Here is a 20,628-nt window from a genome sequence, read left to right as displayed (position 1 = left end):
TATTAAAGTTGTCGAAGGAAATTTAATGGCCACGGTATTAATCGTTTATTTTTAATAAGTATCATTAGAATTTTCTTTCATAAATCATAACAGAATTTTCCGCGAATATTCTTTAAAATTATATAAAATCTATAAACGGAATAAAAAAAAATGAAAATACTTAAAACTTATCGTATTTTCGTTCTTTTCGTATTCGATCAAATTTCCTTAGACGATACAAGAAAAAAAAAAAAAAAAAGAAAATAATAAAAGTAGTCAAAGAAGAGATCTTACAAAATCCGTACAAAGGCGCTCATTGAAAATTATTTGAATCTCATGGCAAACTGTATGTGTAACAAACGTTGAACTTTGCCTCGTATTATATATACGGTTAAATATAATTTCACTTTAAAACGTCACTGTGTCGAGAGATAGTATGGTTAAAAATAAAATAAAAATACAATATCTTTCTCTCTCTCTCTCTCTGTCACTCACACTTTTTCGATCAAAAAGAAAAAAAATAAGATAAAAGTGTCGTACGCGATCGTTGATGGATGGGTGGGGGCGGCGGGGTGGGAGGAGAACAAAAATGATTCGATGAAAAGTAATTATTCGTAATTTGAAATTTATGTTAATAAAAAAAAAAAAAATATACAAGATTAGTATGCATCTTTATCGATTGATCGCTAACATAAGAGGATGTTTCTCGGTTATTTCTTTACGTCGATGCCAAAATGATAAAATCTATGAATAAATAATCCTCATGGTTGCTCTACGTTTGCATTTAACCTTTGACATACGATCCCTGTTATTGTCTTCATTATTGTTGTTTGTTGTTGACCACCACGGAGACGACCGAAGAGGATTTGTGTGTTATTAATTTCTCCTACTCTCTCTCTCTCTCATTTTCTGTGTATTTCTTTCAACTTTGAACATCAGAATCGTCTTTTACCTCGAGACGTTTACACGTGTAAACATTATTCTTTCAAGTTAGCTTGGGTCTTTCAAAAGAGTAGGTAAGATAAGAGTTATTTCGTCTCGAGTATTTTTCCAACGTAAATACCATTTACTTTTTCATTCCAGTATCTTTAAAATATATATTTACTACCATTTTTATTTTATTTTTTATTTTTTAAACAATTATAATTAATAAACATATATAATATAATAATCGTCTCCTTCGATAGAAATAATTTCATTCATAGGAAATATATATTATTTAATATTCGATATGTAATATATAATAATAATATAATATTCGATTCAATATTTAATATATTAAATAAAAATCTTATTTTAGATTGAAAAGAGAGAGATAGAGATTCACTTGTAATTAGTATTAAATAATAAATAATATCATATTAGCTTTTTTAAGGGATAATAATTTTAGTAAATTAATATTTAATATTCGATAGAGATATATATATAGATATAATAAAATAAATATATTAAAAATAATATAAATATAAAAAATAAAAGAATAAATCTAATAATATTCGATTCAATATTTAAATATATTAAATAAAATCTTATTTTAATTGAAGAGAGAGAGAGAGAGAGAGATAGAGATTCACTTTAAATTAGTATTAAATAAAAATATCATATTAGCTTTTTTAAGGGATAATAATTTTAGTAAAATTATATTTAATAGTCGATATATGTAATATATATAATATTAATATAATAAATATATTAAATAATAAATATAAAATAATAAAAAATAAAATAATATATACTATAATAATATTTAAATATAAATATAAATATATAAATAATAAATATACTAAATATAATAATATAATATTCGATTCAATATTTAATATATTAAATAAAATCTTATTTTAGATTGGAGAGAGAGGAGAGAGAGATTCACTTGTAATTAGTAAATAATAAATAATATTATATTAGCTTTTTAAGGGATAATAATTTTAGTAAATTAATATTTAATATTCGATATATGTAATATATATAATATATAATAATAATAAATATATTAAATAATAAATATAAAATATATAAAATAATAAATATAATAAATATAATAATATAATATTCGATTCAATATTTAATATATTAAATAAAAATCTTATTTTAGATTGAAGAGAGAGAGAGATAGAGATTCACTTTAAATTAGTATTAAATAATAAATAATATCATATTAGCTTTTTTTAAGGGATAATAATTTTAGTAAATTTTTGTAGTCTCTCTCTCTCTCTCTCTCTCTCTCTCTCTCTTTCTGTATAAATCTATCTTTCGATTACATTCTCATGCATAAACGGGATCGTAAACGATGTTAAAATCGTTAACCGTTCGTAAATTTGATTTCATCATGGAAAGAGGAAGTTGATCGTTTCACGCTTGGTAGCGATACTGGATGGTTGGCCTTGCGAGAATATCGCTTTCGTCACCTTTCACATCGTTTGTCGTCGTCCTCGTCATCATAATCATCGTCATCATAGTCATAGTCATCGTCATCGTAGTAGTCGTCGGCATCTTGCATCGTAATTGTTCAAAAGGTGAACTTTGTAATTAGTAAATGCTACAGGGCTAGCACGGATCGATGATGGGAAGTGAACAGGGTTGCTGCGAGTACAAGAGGTTTCAAACCATCCTAGCAAAAGAGAGACAAAGTGTATCCATGTCCTCCTATGTATGTATGTGTGTGTGTGTGTGTGTGAGAGAGAGAGAGAGGTTATAACGGGGAAGTGCCGGCTCACAAATTGCAATGAATCGCAATTAACCTCGATGTTCCGAAGGTATTCTGATATTCGAATTAAACGTTTCCGTACTTCCCGTTTGAAATGAACGGTTCCTCCAATGATAATTTTGATACTTATCTCAGAATCATTCATATACGAAGAGAGAGAGAGAAAGGGATTTTTAAATCTTTCAATTCGATCAATCATTGTAAGTTTATTTTTGACTATTAGATATAAACGTATTTGCAATAATACGTTCGAAAAAATTCTTTAATGGGTTTTCTGTCTATTGTGTTTTATGTTTTTTATTTTTTTTTTTTTTTTTTTCTTTTTTTTACCACACTCCTACGTTACGTCGAATTTTATTTTCATCCCTGCATCATAGCACACACGCGTAGAAGAAAGAATTTGATTTTCTTTGTTGTTTTTCGTTTTTAAATTTTTGTTGATTCGAATGAAACCACGTTTGATGATTTATTTCGAATTCGCGAATTTTTCTTTGATTTTGTTTCGATCGATTAAAACGATCGATCTCATTAAAAGATTTTTCTAGGATTAAGATTCGTATTAGGGGGGGGGGTCTAATGATAATTTGAAAGTACTTGAAAGTACAAAAGCATCAGGAATTGATTCATCTTATTTCGATTTGTAGCAATCGAATGATTGTAGCAGTTGCTTGCAATAATAGCTGCTCCGCTCGGATGAGCTAAAAAGGAAATCGCGAATTTCCCGTACGATATCGTTCATTTCTGCATGCTCATTTTGTTCTAATATTTTATTCACGGAAAATATCTGATCATTTTATATTTTCCTTTTTCTTTTTGAAGTTATACTTCTTTTGGCGCGTTGGGGAAAATGTAATGGGGAGTGATTTTGTTCCGAGCGTCTGGAAAAACGATACCATGAAGTTTGTCAGTATTTACGACGCGCGGCAAAGCGATTTCAAGTATACGGCATGAAGTTGTCTTCTCTTCTTCTTCCCCCTTTTTTCTCAAGCGGGTCACCCATCCAAATACTAATCGTACTCAGCGCTGCTTTACTTAAATGATCGAAGCGAGAACAAATGCTGTAACCGCGCCATGGCTGTTGACGCGTGAAGTTATTCGATATATCTCTCTTATATTTAGCGTGAACTGATATCTATATTTTGATATTTTCTTTTTCTTTTTTTTATTCTTTCTTATATATATATAATAATAATTATTTTTTTTTAAGTTATTTTTTTTCTTTGAAGATTTTTTGAAGTTATTTTTGAGGTTATTGAGGTTATGTTGTTTTGGTACGGCAAGAAGTATAACTTCTTACGTGCGTACATAAGTACACACACCAGTTTTTTTATTCTCTCTTATATATATAATAATAATTATTTTTTTTTAAGTTATTTTTTTTCTTTGAAGTTTTTTTTGAAGTTATTTTTGAAGTTATTGAGGTTATGTTCGTTTTGGTACGGCAAAGAAGTATAACTTCTTACGTGCGTACATAAGTACACACACCAGTTTTTTTCTTTTTCTTTTTTTTTTCATAAGCAATTTGCCACACAAAAGTCGAAAGTTCCATTTGTTTCTTTCACTTTTTAACGAGTTGTTTGGTTACTTTGTTACAGCCTGCAACATATGGGAAAACGTTTGTCCCCGAATATGCCGTCGTCCGAGAATCGGCGATATTCCCAAGTAAGTTTTTTTTCCCAAGGAATTCTAACGAAACGAGATCACGTAAGTTATTTTTTAAAAAGAATAAAATGAACGAATGTTTTATTCGATCAATACTAGGGATTCGTCGAATAGTTTTGTACTTTTCAAAATTTTGTTCAACCCAATTCACGTAGATCGAAAATAAATACGTTTTGTACAAATTTAGTCTTGTCGTTGACGAAATGACATATTCGAACGTAATTCATTATTTTATTCGAATAAACAATTGATTTTCTATACGAATATTGACATCAAATAATATTGGATATTCATTAGAGTTAACTTTATATCATTTTCTTCAAACGGTCAAATAATGTAGACCCGTAGCGTGTGTGTGTGTGTATCTAAAATCCAAATATTATATTTCGTAATTTATATTTTCGTAAAAATCAGATAGGCGAGTTAAATTATGGCACGTAGAGAGATTTGCAAATAAGTGTGTACTCGTGTGAGATTTAGATTTGTCGGAAATAGGATTCCTACAAAAGGATTTAGAAAGCTGTTAAGTCCGATCATCGGATTTTCTACATTTATGGAAACTTACAAAACGTGGAATCCTATTCTTCGTTCGTACGAAATACGTAGGTGCATGCGTGTACGTGTGTACGTGTACGTGTGTGTTATTTCCACGTTATATATGCAATTTCCGTGGGTACATTTACTACCTACGTTGGTTGGTTATACACTTATTTTACGTACGAGAGTAAATGAAATGAGAAAGATTTTTGTCACGATTTCGTACGTGTAATAAAATAAAAGGAACAACACACATATACAGTAATCAGAGAAAAATAGAGGAAAAGAACGCGAGGATGGTTTCGCCGATAAACATCGTCCTTTGAAATTTATCTCGAGATACGACGAACCGTATTCTCAATGGGAGCTTACTTAAGCTCCATTAGCAATCCCGTCACCTTCAAAAGCAGCATCATTTTCGTTTTACAGCTAGCAACCCTACACTTTACCCTTTCCATCATTCCCACCATTTTCACCGTCACCGTTGTCGTTGGAAACTCAACACTCGCGAAAATATCCATCGTTAATATGCCCGCAACCTCGTTAATTTTAGCTCATGCAGCTTATGTTAGTGTTTAAGTGTGTTTTTAAGTAATTCGGCTTTACGATTAAACCGGACGATTACCGGAAGAGGATCATCGTCATTTTTTTTATTTCTTTTTTTTTTTACAAAAGAAATTTTCTCTCTCGTTTCTACTACCCACTCATTTATTTCGATCATCCCTCTTTTTGTTTTTTAATTTTTTTATTATCATTTCGAAGATAAAATATAAATTCATTTTGGTATTATTTCTTTTGCGTAAAGTGATGTTTTTCTTTTGTTTTTCTTTTTTTGTTTTAAAGGTGATGGGCAAATGGTCTGACAAACCCTGACCTTCGATATTAAAATCAACCACAATTGAGCAACGTTTAAAAAGGATTGAGAGATAGATAGATAGATAGATAGATAAACGTGATAGATAGTATGCATGTAAACTAGGAAAGTATGTTTAATTCGTGAGCGAGATAATGCGTAACGACATGCAAATAGATATTTTTAACTCGTTGATACCAAAGGGAATCGATATTTAGTTAAGGGGAGGGGGAGGGAAGGCTAACTCGAAACTGCATGCTGATTAAACGAATCAACTGACCTGTCTCTACTCAGACAGCTTTGTGAAACGTATGAAACATCCGTTTAAATTATTTATATGAAATGTTTGTTTTATTCCAATTCCCCACTAATCTACCACAATTTATGCCTTTATCATTTTATACAAAACAACAAAAATTATTTCATGCTTTTAAAGCTTATACAAAATAAAAAGATAAACTCTCGATTAGTATTCTTTTCGTTTTCTATTCCTAGAATAATTATTCGAATCTTTCTCTCGGATTTTCATTTTTATTTTTACTTATATGAAAAAAATCACATGTACCCACCCGGGGGGATTACAGGTGTATTTAAGGTAAGATCAATTGATCAAAATTTAGGGGACGAAATAAAGAATAAAGAAAAAAGATTTGAATAACAATTGGTGGGGTGGTGGGGGTGGGAGGGGGGGAAGATTGTATTAACGAAAAAATCACGTGTGGGTGGGGTGATACAGGTGTATTTAAGATAAAACGTGTAAGATAAATTGATCAAAATTTAAGAGACGAAATAAAGAAGAAAAAAAAAGATTTGAATAACAATTGGAGGGGGTGGCAGGGGGGGAAGATTGTATTAACGAAAAAATCACGTGTGGGTGGGGTGATTACAGGTGTATTTAAGATAAAACGTGTAAGATAAATTGATCAAAATTTAAGAGACAAAATAAAGAAGAAAGAAAAAAGATTTGAATAACAATTGGAGGGGGTGGCAGGGGGGAAGATTGTATTAACGATTCATCGGATTTATATCGATGAACCCAACAAAAAATCTTGGAAAAATAGTGAAAGATTGAAAGAATAGATGATGAAATAGAATAGAGAGGACAGAGAATTAGATGGTAGATCGATCGATAGTTGCTGTCTCTCATTAAATTATTGAATCTCCTAGGAGGATCCGATCAACGGAAGCATCTTCGTAAACCGCATCTCGAATGTACTCTCGTCCTTGGTGTTACGAGAGACTGATGAATGATGCACTAGGTGATCGATTAATTTCCCTCGACGTTTCTCACAGTGACGATCCTCTTTCTCTCTCACACACACACACACACATACACACATACATATCCAATACGTATATCTATGTATATATTAAACGTGAGCTTTTGATCTTGAAACTTCAACATTTTAGTATACTCTATTATATATATTATATTTTCAAGAAATTTTCTTTAAGACACAACTCGTCTATCATGATTATTATTATTATTATTATTATTATTATTATTATTATTATTATTATTTATTTATTTATTTATTTATTTATTTATTTTCTACTTCATTGGAATAATTATTTTTTAATTCGTTATCAATTCGTATAAATAAAATCAAGTCTAAGTGAATTTAAAAATGAATTTCCTTTTTTTCTTTTTAAATTATTTGAACAACATTTTCTTAAGAAATTTGTGTAATGGTGGTGTAGTGTACGATAAAATGCAAAAGAAATCTTTTAATTGTGAATAAGGAAAATGGGACAGTGTTAATCTGAAAGGAATGAAGAAAGAATGGAAGGGTTGGGAAGGGTTGGAAAGGGTTGGAAAGGAAGGAAGAAAGGAAAAGAAAATGTATAGAGGTTAACCACGTGTACGGAAGATCGTCAGTCTCTGGTTCGCCGAGCTTGCATTGGCTCTTTGCAGAGCTTTCGGTTCGATGGAGCGCATCAAAGAGTGCTTTTCATTTAACGTATCCTTCTATCATGGTTGACCCTTTCTCTCTCACCATGTCTCTGTTGCAGCGTGACAAAAAAGACAATAAAGAAGTGTCTCTCGTGAACTTTTCGAGTACTATGTCGAAATAACCAGGGTTAACTTGTTGGAAAATAATGAAACTTCGAGTGACACACCCACACACACACATAAACACATATATCGAATGGTAACATATTTATATTTGTAGAGAAAATCGTCTATCTTATTTATTCCATTCATTTGTTCAATTTTATTAGATTTTTTATTTCATTTTTATTACATCGCACATTATTATTCAAATTTTGTTTCTATTTTTTTAAGAAAAATATGAAGTCTTGTTTTTTATTGACGATACTTAGAACTTTTCAAGCCAGTCCTCATAAATTCGAAAATTATTTTGTACAGTATCAATTTTATTTGATAATAATAACGGAATATGAATTGAATAACGATGATTGTAGTTGGATCAAAACTAGGATTAATTCAATTATAGTTTCTTTGTGCTAAGTTTAAGAAAGGTTTGTTAGATAATAATAATAATAATAATAATAATAATGAGGGATAAATTTAATATCGATAGTTGACATTTGATCAAATATAGAAACCGTGTTGTGTTGTAAAGTAAATTCGATTAGACGACGTTACAAAAGCGTTAAACACGTTTAGGCTTCTAATTCGTTTCTCGCGTGACTTCCGTGTGAGCTTTACCTTTTTTTTTTATATTTTCAATGTTATCATCGCGTGGATGCATTTATGCGAATGTTGCAGAACGATTTAACAAGATTATTTATTTGGTTGTAAAAGACCCTACCCTTTCGAATGGATTCAAGATTTTCATTCTTGTTTGTTTTTTTCTTCTTTTTTTTTTTTTTTTTAATTATAAATGATACAATTGATTTGTTTTTCTTCCTATATTTTATCGTGTACATCTGGGTTGTATTAATTTAATATAATGCAATTTAATTTAACTAGAAATTGAACGTAATTAATAACAGAATCAAATATTTCACATCGATCTCTCGGTACACGGTCATTTAAATGTTTAATTGTTGATTTGTACATGTTGGTTACGTTTAATGTTGCAACATAAATTCGCAAAATAGACATGAATACATGAATATTTAGAAAGACGTGTAGGTGTATATATATAGAACGTAACACGAATGTATTATATATCGGTTCAAGATCTATATTATTTATAAACTGATTAGTTTCTATTAAAGTTCAGTCGCTAGTGGTAATAGCCTTATTCATTTGATTATCTAATTGATAGAAAATGTTCTTCGTTGTTTTTCTAATTTAACAATGCATAGTTGTTTAACAAATGTCCTGTTTTTTTTTTAAATTATTTGAAGGTATATAAGAAATTCACCAAATATAAGGAAAATCATCTCGAATTGGGAAAAGGGTTAATAAAAAAAGTATGATTAATGATTAAATTAGCATATAATGTATATATAAAAACGACATTTGTTAAACAGTTATGTATTGTTAAAAAAAAATAATAATTAAAATAAATAATAAATAAATTTAAAAAACAACGGCGAACATTTTGATCAATTAAATAATCAATGAAATTTGTAAAAAGAAAAGAAAAATTGATACGTTGCACTACAAATTTCATATATACTTGACGACCTATTATATTATATATTATATATGTGTGTGTGTGTACTTAGGAATATAAGATTGAAACATAAAGGTTCGATGAAGGGTCAAAATGGTTGTTGATCGACAATACTTCGAACATGATACACGTGTCGAACTTTAATGTCGACACGAACAACGGGAAGACGCGTTTGTAGTTGTGATAACTGCTTGTTAAATGATCGCACGAGCACGGTTAGACGATGAGCATGATACGCAATTATTCGATGTCGCCCGTTATAATCAGTAGTCGTTGTCACATGTCAATACGTTTTATTTTTCTTCCTTTTTCTTTTTTCGTCTCGATTCAATTTTCATTTTTATATTCTACATATATATTTTATTATAGATATATATTAATATTTTAGATTATATATAATATATATAATTAATAATATATATAATATTATTTTTACATATTTTTATTTATATTCTATATATATAAAACTATTTTATTTCATTTATATATTTTATTTTCTATTTATTTGTTAATTTTCTCTTTATGGAACGCATAGTAACGAGAATTATTATTTTAAAAAACAAAAATCCGATGGATGAATTTTTTGCGAGAAGTTGAAAAAAGAATATTTCAACTTCAACGCAAAACTATTTCCCTTTTTTGTTCCTTGGTCCATTTAGTCGAGAATTTTCAACGTTATTTCGAGTGGAAGATGAGAAGAGATGATATTCGTCTCTTTGATGTTCTTTTTTTTTTTTCTTTTAATAAAAATACAAAAAAAAAATCAAATAGAAAAGAAAAAGGAAGAGGTAAGTCTAAAGAAGATAGAGGAGACAGAAATTGGAAAGAAAAGAATAGTAGAAGCATCGGTGGAGGTGGTAGTAGTGCTGGTGGTGGTGGTAGTCAGTTTGAAAATGAACTACGCGGATGAGTCCTGTACGGTTGCGGTAACTCGAAATCCGATAATTCGTTCTAATGAATTCCGTAATTCCGAGTAGTAGTTGCTATCCCGGTGGTATATCATGGCTGTTCGATCGATGATAGAATATAATTGGCACGTTGTCCTTTTGAATATGTTTCATGGTACATCATTTACACTAACACACTTCTATACGTTTTACAAATTCGAATACGAAATTGTTACATTTATGAGAGAAAATGATTGACTTTTCGATTCCCCATTACCTTTCTCTAATTTCAATTATTTTTCATCATTATTTTTACCGTTAAATGTTATTTTTATTTTTAAATTGTATATATATATAATCTTAGATAATTTAATCTTAACGGTTTGTCCAAAGTGCACTTGGAAGTTTTCAAACGAAACTTTACTGTGCTAATTTTAATATTCGCTTAAAAGGTTAGTACAATAAGCATAAGTACTTTTTTAATTGACATTTAGAATTTTCTTAAATATTACTTTATAATATATTCGTTGTTTGTTTGTTTGTTTTTTCTTCTTATTTTTAACTTAAATTTAATATAATTTAAAAAAGAAAATTCACTCATACACACACACACAATAGAACGTAACGTGTTAAATAATATTTTTTGTACAATTTTTAATTAATTATTAATACGTCCTATGTCACGTTTCAGTCAGTCAATTAAACGTAACTTGTCAGTAAACGTATTAACACATACACACACCCACACAAACATATATATATTAGATAAGATCGTGCGAAAGTTATGATCTCAATTTTATCTCTAATTCCAAGATTGTTTATGATTGTTCTCGGAAAGATACGAAGAAATAATGGAATAAAAAAAAAAGGGGGGAAAAAAAATTAGAGAAAAAGAAGAAGAAAAATAAGAAGAAGAATGATTAGATGGTTGAAAATATATATAATCTGTCTGTCTTATATCACGTTGAGTTCAACATTGATCGTAAGGTTGTGATGACGACACGTTAAAATACCGCGATGACGTTAATAATTACCAGAAGGCGTCGGTGATGGTGGTTTTCTTGCTCGGAAACATCTGCCAACGTTTTGTCGTACATTTATGTAAATGAGAAAGCCGTATCAACGTTACATTCAATTTCTGCGAGATTATTCCACACTTTAAATAACACAGGTGATCTTTCATCTCTCTCTCTCTCTCTCACTCTTCGTTTTTTTATTCCATCGTTTAGATTTTAAAGCGTGTAATTAAAGTGACAACAGCATCCCATTATTAATCGATCATAACGTGTTTTCATTTATAATGGTGTAAGAAAAAATTGTCTTATTAAATTATATTACGAAGAAATGTTTATTTTAGAATAATATTTATACTCAAATCAAATTTACAATATTTGATCGCATCGTGGAATCTATATTCCAATAAAACTATCTTGCATGGGGGGTAAAGAGATTTTTATCGATAAAATAGAAAGAAAAAAAATAAGATAAAAGAAAAATAATAATAATAATAATAATAAGAAGAAGAATATGAAGAAGAAGAAGAAGAATGTGAACGATTCAAGAAGAAAATCCTTCTTTTTCTTGAATTATGGATAAGATTTGAAAACAGCTTCCTCCTTGCATCGAGGACACGATGAGATTTTTATCGATGGAAATTTGTTGATAAATTGTCCTTTTAAAATGATAGAGGTTGGTGGTGGTGGTGGGGGAGGAGGGGCTGGGGTGAAGAGAAAAAGAAGAAAAAAATCCATTTACCTTGAGTAGCACTTCTGGGAGTCAATTTAAAACAGCTTCATTGAATAGAAAATGACAGTGGTAAGCGCATTAATTGTGGTACATAAATCTAAGTGGCATCTTGCCAAGAGTAATGCTACCAGTAGATTTTCTTCTTCTTCTTCTTCTTTTTCTTTTTCTTCTTTTTCTTCGTTCGTTCGTTTTTTCGTTCTTCTTTTTGAAAAAAAAAATATGTTACAATAGTTTCTTGGCTCATCGAAGTATCCTCTCTCTCTCTCTAAAAATGCATTCGAGTGTGTTACACAAAATGTTTCGGAAAAGAGAACAAAAAGTATACATGGATGAGAAAAGGATTATAAACAAAGAAAGAAAAAAGAAAAAGAATAGGAAGAGAAAGGATGTTTAAGATAAATGAGATAGGAAATCTCTTATTTCTTTTTCCATTTTCATGAGTTCGCGGAAATGTACTTTTACATGTGCACGTACTTCGATTAATGTTTTACCAAATTAAATGTTTCATGTTCACGTAAGAATACATTGATTTTATTCTTAGTATATTTTGAAAATATATCTTATATCTATAAAATAGATTATTTTTATAATAGTATTTTGTTTATTGTGGTCAATGAATAATTCTGAATAGTCGGGAAATAAAAAAGTACAAATAAATCAATGAAAAAAATGACAACATTTAGAAATCGTCAAACAAATTCGAATCTCTTTCTTTTTATCATAAAATATTTCCAATGTTCAATGTTTAGAAAAATATTAGAAATTCATCCCTTTCAACAATAATAACGTGGAATTTCACTTTTGTTTATTGTGGTCAATGAATAATTCTGAATCGTCGGAAAATTAAAAAGTACAAATAAAACAATGAAAAAAATGACAACATTTAGAAATCGTCAAATCTCTTTCTTTTTTATCATAAAATATTTCCAATGTTCAATGTTTAAAAAAATATTAGAAATTCATCCCTTTCAACAATAATAACGTGAAATTTTTCACTTCGCGTTTTGTCATGCGTTCCTATGAATTACATTGCTATATCGCGTGTTATGATCCGTTTCTCGGTAATTGTTTTTCTGCTATCGCACCGTCAGACGAACAAAAAAACTAGTCGTTCGCATGATATCGTACAAATGATTACAACAAATAATATCATTTCTTTTCTTTTTTTTCTTTTCTTGATCACTCGCTTTATTACTTCTAACGAATGAATTTGTCAAATTGGAAAAGGGAGAAAGAAAAAGAGAAAAATCTAATCGAAAGAGTATTAACGACGAACCTTTTGTTCGTTTGTCTGTTGCATTAATATATTTTGTTTAATTGGAAATAATAATTAATAAGTAAATATACTTTTTACGATTACAATATAACAATTCTATAGAATTTAACGATTTCAATTTATAAATAATATCTATTACAATTAGACTGAAAAAAAAAGAAGAAATCAATCCCTATTTTATTGTTCGTTTGTCTGTTGCATTAATTTGTTTAATTTGAAAATAATAATTAATAAGTAAATATACTTTTTACGATTACAATATAACAATTCTATAGAATTTAACGATTTCAATTTATAAATAATATCTATTACAATTAGACTGAAAAAAAAGAAGAAATCAATCCCTATTTTGATTGTGTCGTTTGTCTGTTGCATTAATTTGTTTAATTTGAATAATAATTATAAGTAAATATTTTTACGATTACAAATAACAATTCTATAGAATTAAACGATTTCAATTTATAAATAATATCTATTACAATTAGACTGAAAAAAAAGAAGAAATCAATCCTATTTTATTGTTCGTTTGTCTGTTGCATTAATTTGTTAATTGGAAATAATAATTAATTAAAGTAAATATACTTTTTACGATTACAATAACAATTCTATAGAATTTAACGATTCAATTATAAATAATATCTATTACAATTAGACTGAAAAAAAAGAAGAAATCAATCCCTATTTTATTGTTCGTTTTCTGTTGCATTAATTTGTTTAATTTGAAATAATAATAATAAATAAGTAATATACTTTTTACGATTACAATAACAATTCTATAGAATTTAACGATTTCAATTTATAAATAATATCTATTACAATTAGACTGAAAAAAAGAAGAAATCAATCCCTATTTTATTGTTCGTTTGTCTGTTGCATTAATTTGTTTAATTTGTAAATAATTAATAATAACAATATAGAATTAACGATTTCAATTTATAAATAATCTATTACAATTAGACTGAAAAAAAGAAGAAATCAATCCCTATTTTATTGTTCGTTGTTTGTTGCATTAATTTGTTTAATTGGAATAATAATTAATAAGTAAATATACTTTTTACGATTACAATATAACAATTCTATAGATTTTAACGATTTCAATTTATAAATAATATCTATTACATTTAGACTGAAAAAAAAGAAGAAATCAATCCCTATTTTATTGTTTGTTTGTCTGTTGCATTAATTTGTTTAATTTGAAATAATAATTAATAAGTAAATATACTTTTTACGATTACAATATAACAATTCTATAGATTTTAACGATTTCAATTTATAAATAATATCTATTACAATTAGACTGAAAAAAAGAAGAAATCAATCCCTATTTTATTGTTTGTTTGTATGTTGCATTAATTTGTTTAATTTGAAATAATAATTAATAAGTAAATATACTTTTTACGATTACAATAACAATTCTATAGAATTTAACGATTTCAATTTATAAATAATATCTATTACAATTAGACTGATACGTCATCTTCGTTTCTTTCTTAGCAAAAGGTTACAAAAAAAAAGAAGAAATCAATCCCTATTTTATAACTATCATTATGTTCGTATTTCAAAAATGATCATATTGGTTCGCTTTTTCGAAACGTTGGTTTAAAGAGGAACGATTGAAAATATTCCACGGAGTAGTTCTTCGACATTATCATTTAACGTGCCATATCCAATCGGGTGAGCTTTGTCACTTCGTTGATCTGCAATCTTATCGAAACGAACGTAACACATAAAGGAAGCAATAAACATATAAGTAAGAGTTGGACGAATAAAAAAAAGAAAAATAAAAATAAAAATAAAAAGAAAGAAAGAGAAAGAGAGAGAGAGAGAGAAGAAAGAAAGAGATGGGGAGGGGGTAAGACAAGATAGGATGAGATGGATGGGGTGGGGAGTAGATGGTAGTAGTGGTGGTGATGGTGGTGGTGGTAGTAGAAGTGGTAAAGCATGCGGACGGTCCAAACTCCGTATACGTTACGGAGTACCGAAGTAGTGAACACCGGTAGATGCTGAGTCCTGCTGAACCCTGACAAGACCCTGACGCAACCCTGACGCAACCCTGACAAGACCCGGAAGCAGTAAGTAACGCGATCTAATTTAATTTATATTTTTTAAACATCTTTTTCTTTTCGATAATTCATTAAATAATTAACTAAAATGTATAAATACATATTCATTTTTTTTTTTTTTGTATATTTTTAATACGACACGCACCGACGTTGTTTGGCGTCCTTGAAACGATTGAAATTAATTTTGCGTTCTTATAGTTGTTTTTAACGATTCGAGCAAGCTACTTTGTAATTTATTTTTTATCTATGTTATTTAACAGACACTCGGTATTATTACATCTTAATAACATTTTTAGATAGTTTTGAAATCATTGAAATTTATTTCGAATACGAATACGCCCAGGGTTCGAGAATTTTCAAAATAATAATATCATTTGATATGTTTTTAAAAGAACTGACACTCGCGTTGAGTTTTAATATTTGAAAATGATTATTTTGTTTTTTTTTTTTCTTTTTTTATTGGATCGAGATATTATACATCATAGCATCGTGAAATGTTATTTGTTTTTTTATACTTCACGTTTTTCTCATGTGACGCGTTAATGATCGTAAATTGAGCAGACTCGATAAACTTGTGTTGGTAGTTATAATCGATTATTAATCTAATCGCACGAATGAGAAAGTCTCGACGCCGAGAGTTCAAGTCGGCCGATGACCCGGTCAAAGATGGAAACGACACTAAGGGACGAATAAATTATCAAACTTGTTGAATTATTAATGTAAAGGGAAGAAATTTCGAGAGGGGAGTTTTTCTCCCCTCGATATTATTCCCCCCTCCCGCCCTCACCCCCATATCGTCATAGTCATAGTCATAGTCGTCGTTTTATCTGAATCTTATTCGACAAATTATTATTAATTATCTAAAAGAGAAAGAAAAAACCATGCAAATGGGGGCTGGGGCTGGGGCGGGGAGGGGATTAAACAAATAATTTCTATCGATAAAAATACAAAATACAAATATCAGATCCGTGAAAAGTAACGTGCGTAACGTTTACTCGACATGACATAAAAAAAAAAAAAAAAAATAACAGAAAAAGAAAAGCTTTCAGTGTCGATTGATTTCATCAGTCAAGAGTTAGAGAAAATATTTATATAAAAAAGAAAAAAAAAAACATGATTTTTCCTATACATCTAAAAAGGATAATGTTATTGTTCTTCGCCAATTTGTTTTGAAGTTTCGGTAATTCAAGTGCTCGGCTCTTAGGGAACAAAGTTCACGAGATGAAGAAGGATAAGACAGATAGAGAAATAAATAAAGAAATTGAATGAGGAGGAGGAGGAGGAGGAAGGGGAAATAGATGTTAAAGAAAAAGAAAGAGAATGAAATAAAGGAGGGGGTGGTAGGGTAGGGGGAGGTTGTTAGAACGAAGACAAAGTGCTGGCAGAAAGACGAGAAGTTTGCTCGTCGATTAAGCTTCCGCACTGCGTTTGTGGATTTTCGAATTACGTGCCAAGCTCGAGGTTGTGTTGAAGGACGAAAGGAAGAAGAAGAAGAAGAAGAAGAGGAAGAAGAGGAAGAGAAAGAAGAGGATCCAGTTAGTATCCTCTTTATCGTTCGCATCGTGCATTTATACATCCTCCCCCGCTTTTTTCGTTTCATTTTTAATGTCCAGGAGACGAATGTATCTTAGCGAGGTGCAACGGTAAGATATTATTAAAAAAGCAACAACTATTAGAATCAAATAAAATCTATTATATATTTTAATAATTAATATAAGAATTAATAATATAATATTATTTATTGATGAAACATTAAGATAACGTTGGATTAACGTTCGCTGTTTTTATTGCATTTATAAACAACTCTCTTTTTATCTTTTTTTTTTTTTTTTAACCAATTTAATTGATTATTTTGTGTCAACGATAAATTAATTTGATAATTATATTTTGTTTTTTATTTTTTTATTTATTATTATTATTTTATAATGTAAAACGAGAATTTATTTATTTATTTGTTTTTGTTTCTTCTTCTTCTTCTTTTTCTTCATTTCCTTTTCGCAAATTTCTAGAATCATGTTATAATATAATCTTATTTGAATAATCTCTCGTAAGATTTAATTATACAATTACCGTAATAATAAGTTATAAATATTATTATATATAACGATTATTTAATATTAATTTGTTTTTGGTTGCTTTTGTTTTCCTTTTTTATTTATTATTATTATTTTAGAATGTAAACCGAGAATTTATTTATTTATTTGTTTTTGTTTCTTCTTCTTCTTCTTCTTTTCCTTCTTGCAAATTTCTAGAATCAAGTTATAATATAATCTTATTTGAATAATCTCTCGTGCGAGATTTGATTATACAATTACCGTAATAATAAGTTATAAATATTATTATATATATATATATATATAAAGATTATTTAATATCAATTGTTTTTATTCATTTTACAAATAAGACCGATACATCCGTTTTGATATGTGGAAAAATATTACGTTTTTCGTTCAGAGATGGGAAAATATTATAATGTTTCTTTTTTTTTCTTTCTCTCTCTCTCTCTTCTTTCTATTTTTTTCTTTTTTTTTAAATGATAACGTCCGAGTATTAAAATTGATATAAGACGAATAAGAGGAGTACTATCTTTAGCATAAACCAACTCTCTCGTCATAGCTTTTAGCGATACAGAAGTAGAACTTATTCGTGTTTACCAGAACGGATGTGGTGTTGGTGGCCGTCGGTTGCAGTATGTCGATTCTCGTCAGATTGTACGTTGTACCCTTGGCTCTATGATTTATATTTGCACTACAAGAGATAATAATTCGTAATTGCGCAAAGTAATGTAATATCTTGTAACGTTAGTCTGATTCTTATTATTAGATTATCATGGCCAGACATGATTCCCTGGAATATCGTTCCCATTGATATTATTGCATTCATAAATAACTCTCTGTGTCTCTTAACTATTGTGTCTATTGTGTTCCGATTAAATATAAATTATGTATTTTATTTAATCGGAACGAAATCTCATTATTTATTAATCGGTAATATATATTGTATTTTTTTCTTTTTATATTAAATATTATGAAGCTTTAGATAAACACGCGTAAAGTGAACTAATAAACATATAACATTTTTTCTATATTTTATATGCATATAAATTAATTGAAATTTTATTTGAAATTTGTTCTATAAAATTGAATTATGTCGTATGATACAAAAGTTTAGTTTTATATTATACAAGGAAAAGAAAAGAAAGAAATAAATTTGTCGATTAACTTATTAACAAAATGAGTTGACATTGTTGATACGCATTCGTACGTGTAATCATTTAGCGAATGGAATGAATTTGATGAAATGAAGATGAGTGATGGTGGATAAGGAGAGGTGGAATATGAGGGGGGAAGGGGGTAGAAGGGATAGACGATAAATAATGTAAATATATAGAAATTATTTGGCGAATATATGAACGGATATCGATTGTTCAAAATTCTACTTGTGAATTGCAATACTCATTAACCAATTAATATGTATATTCGTGGTAGTAAATGATTATTCCTTGAAATTCGCTAGAACGTTTTCGATTAATAACTTTGCGTTTCCATTTTCATGCACTTTAACCTTTAACAAAGATATCAACAATATTTTATGTCACATTTTATTTTATACGTTGGTCTCTCCGTGTAAATATGTGTACGCACACACGCACATATGTGCGTTTATTGCGTAGATGAATGCTTTTCGGAATCATTCGTTTGTCGTATTAGCAGTCGACTAGCAATCAGATTAATTTTGATCGTAGAACGAAACGATGCGAACGATGAATAATTATTACGAGAGGTAGTAAATGTTACGAATATTCATTTTCGCAAATGTATATTTTGAATATATTATTATTTTATATTTATTCGTATGAGTGAAATATTATCAAATATTTATCAAATATTAAATAATTAACGTCATATTTGTATTTAACAATTTTATTCCAATTTTTGTTTTTTTCTTGTTTCTTCCATTAATCGGTAGAAAGAAAGAAAGAAAGAAAGAAAGAAATCGCATTCCGATTCTGATTCCGATATCTCGTAAACTGTTCATCGAAATTTACGAGTTCTCTTTCGATAGATAGATAGATCGATTGATCGATAGATTGATCCAAATAGAAAAAAAGAATTCAACAATTCTCGTAATTCTTTTCTACATTCTCTTTCTTCTTCTTCTTCTTCTTCTTCTTTTTCTTTTTCTTTTTCTTCCATGAAAAGCACGTTAATCAATGTACCGATTATCTCGTCGATTTCTACATTCTTCTCGGATTTTTTACTACGAGCAGTATCATCCCCTTTTCTGGGGATGTTTTACGTTCGTTTCGAGCCAAGAGGACAAAATTCTTTCGACGTTAACGACATCCCCCGACCACCCCTCCCCCCTTGCTTTTATACGAGGGAGAAACTAAAAAAGAAAAAAGTAAAAAAACTGATTAAATTTTCATATTACAAAATGTAGATCAAAAATGTAACGACAGAAGGATAAGTTATTTCGTACAAAATTCTTGGAAGATCAACAAAAAATTCATTTATGTTAACCTTTTTCCAACACCACCACCACCCCCACCCCTTTTCGATAACAAAATGATCAAACGTTTGTATTTAAAAAATTCATTACAATTTGTAATTGGAAGAAACATATGTTTTGAAAGATGAAAGAAAAAGATTTTCATAAATGAATTTTTGATTTGGTATCGTTAACCAAGGATAATACCACCCTTTGTATGTATGCGTGTATCATGAAAAATCAATTCCCAATGGGCAACTTTTAGGAATGTCATAAAGAAGCGAGAATTTATGCTATGACATAAAAAAAACGAAGCATAGTTATGTTCACTCCCGTGAGGGTCTTTCGTTTTTTTTTTTTTTTTCTTCGAGAGAGATAGAAGAATTTCTTTACGTTAGTGGCGAGTACTTATATACGCACGCACACGCACACGCACACGCGCACTATGCACATCTTAAGTATGGATTTCACCCTTACGAGTAGCACTTTCCTCGTGTATCTACGAAAATGGTCGTTTCTTTTGACATTGGATATTTATGACAATACGATACGATGAGAAAAAGAGAGAGCGAGAGAGAGAGAGAGAGAGAGAGAGGATTATCGTTTTTATTCCTCGTTTCGTCAAATTTCTCATACATTTCTCATACGTAAATTATTTTTCCTTTTTAATTTAATTTTTACAAATTTGTATTCTTTTATCTCTGTATAATTGTATGCGATATATTTCTTATCATCTTTTATCAAATTTTTCCCATAAATATAAATGATAATCTATTGAAATTATATTATAATTAATTTATTTTATTTAATATTTAATATTAATATATATATATA

At 29.0% G+C, this 20,628-nt stretch overlaps 1 protein-coding gene across 1 annotated transcript in view; it reads left to right on the top strand.

The window, feature by feature from the left end:
* LOC122520104 (serine/threonine-protein kinase STE20) overlaps positions 1–20,628 on the top strand; it is a 73,696-nt gene that overhangs the window by 24,031 nt on the left and 29,037 nt on the right. Inside the window, exon 3 of the mRNA XM_043640061.1 lies at positions 4,282–4,348. Coding sequence (XP_043495996.1) covers positions 4,282–4,348 — 67 coding nt within the window. The remainder of the gene's footprint in view (positions 1–4,281; positions 4,349–20,628) is intronic.

The sequence above is a fragment of the Polistes fuscatus genome, unplaced genomic scaffold (genome assembly GCF_010416935.1).
Source record: "Polistes fuscatus isolate 324 unplaced genomic scaffold, CU_Pfus_HIC Scaffold3, whole genome shotgun sequence".
Classification (NCBI taxonomy): domain Eukaryota; kingdom Metazoa; phylum Arthropoda; class Insecta; order Hymenoptera; family Vespidae; genus Polistes; species Polistes fuscatus.
Note: the sequence above shows the minus strand (reverse complement) of the source record. Positions and strands in the feature narration are given on the sequence as shown.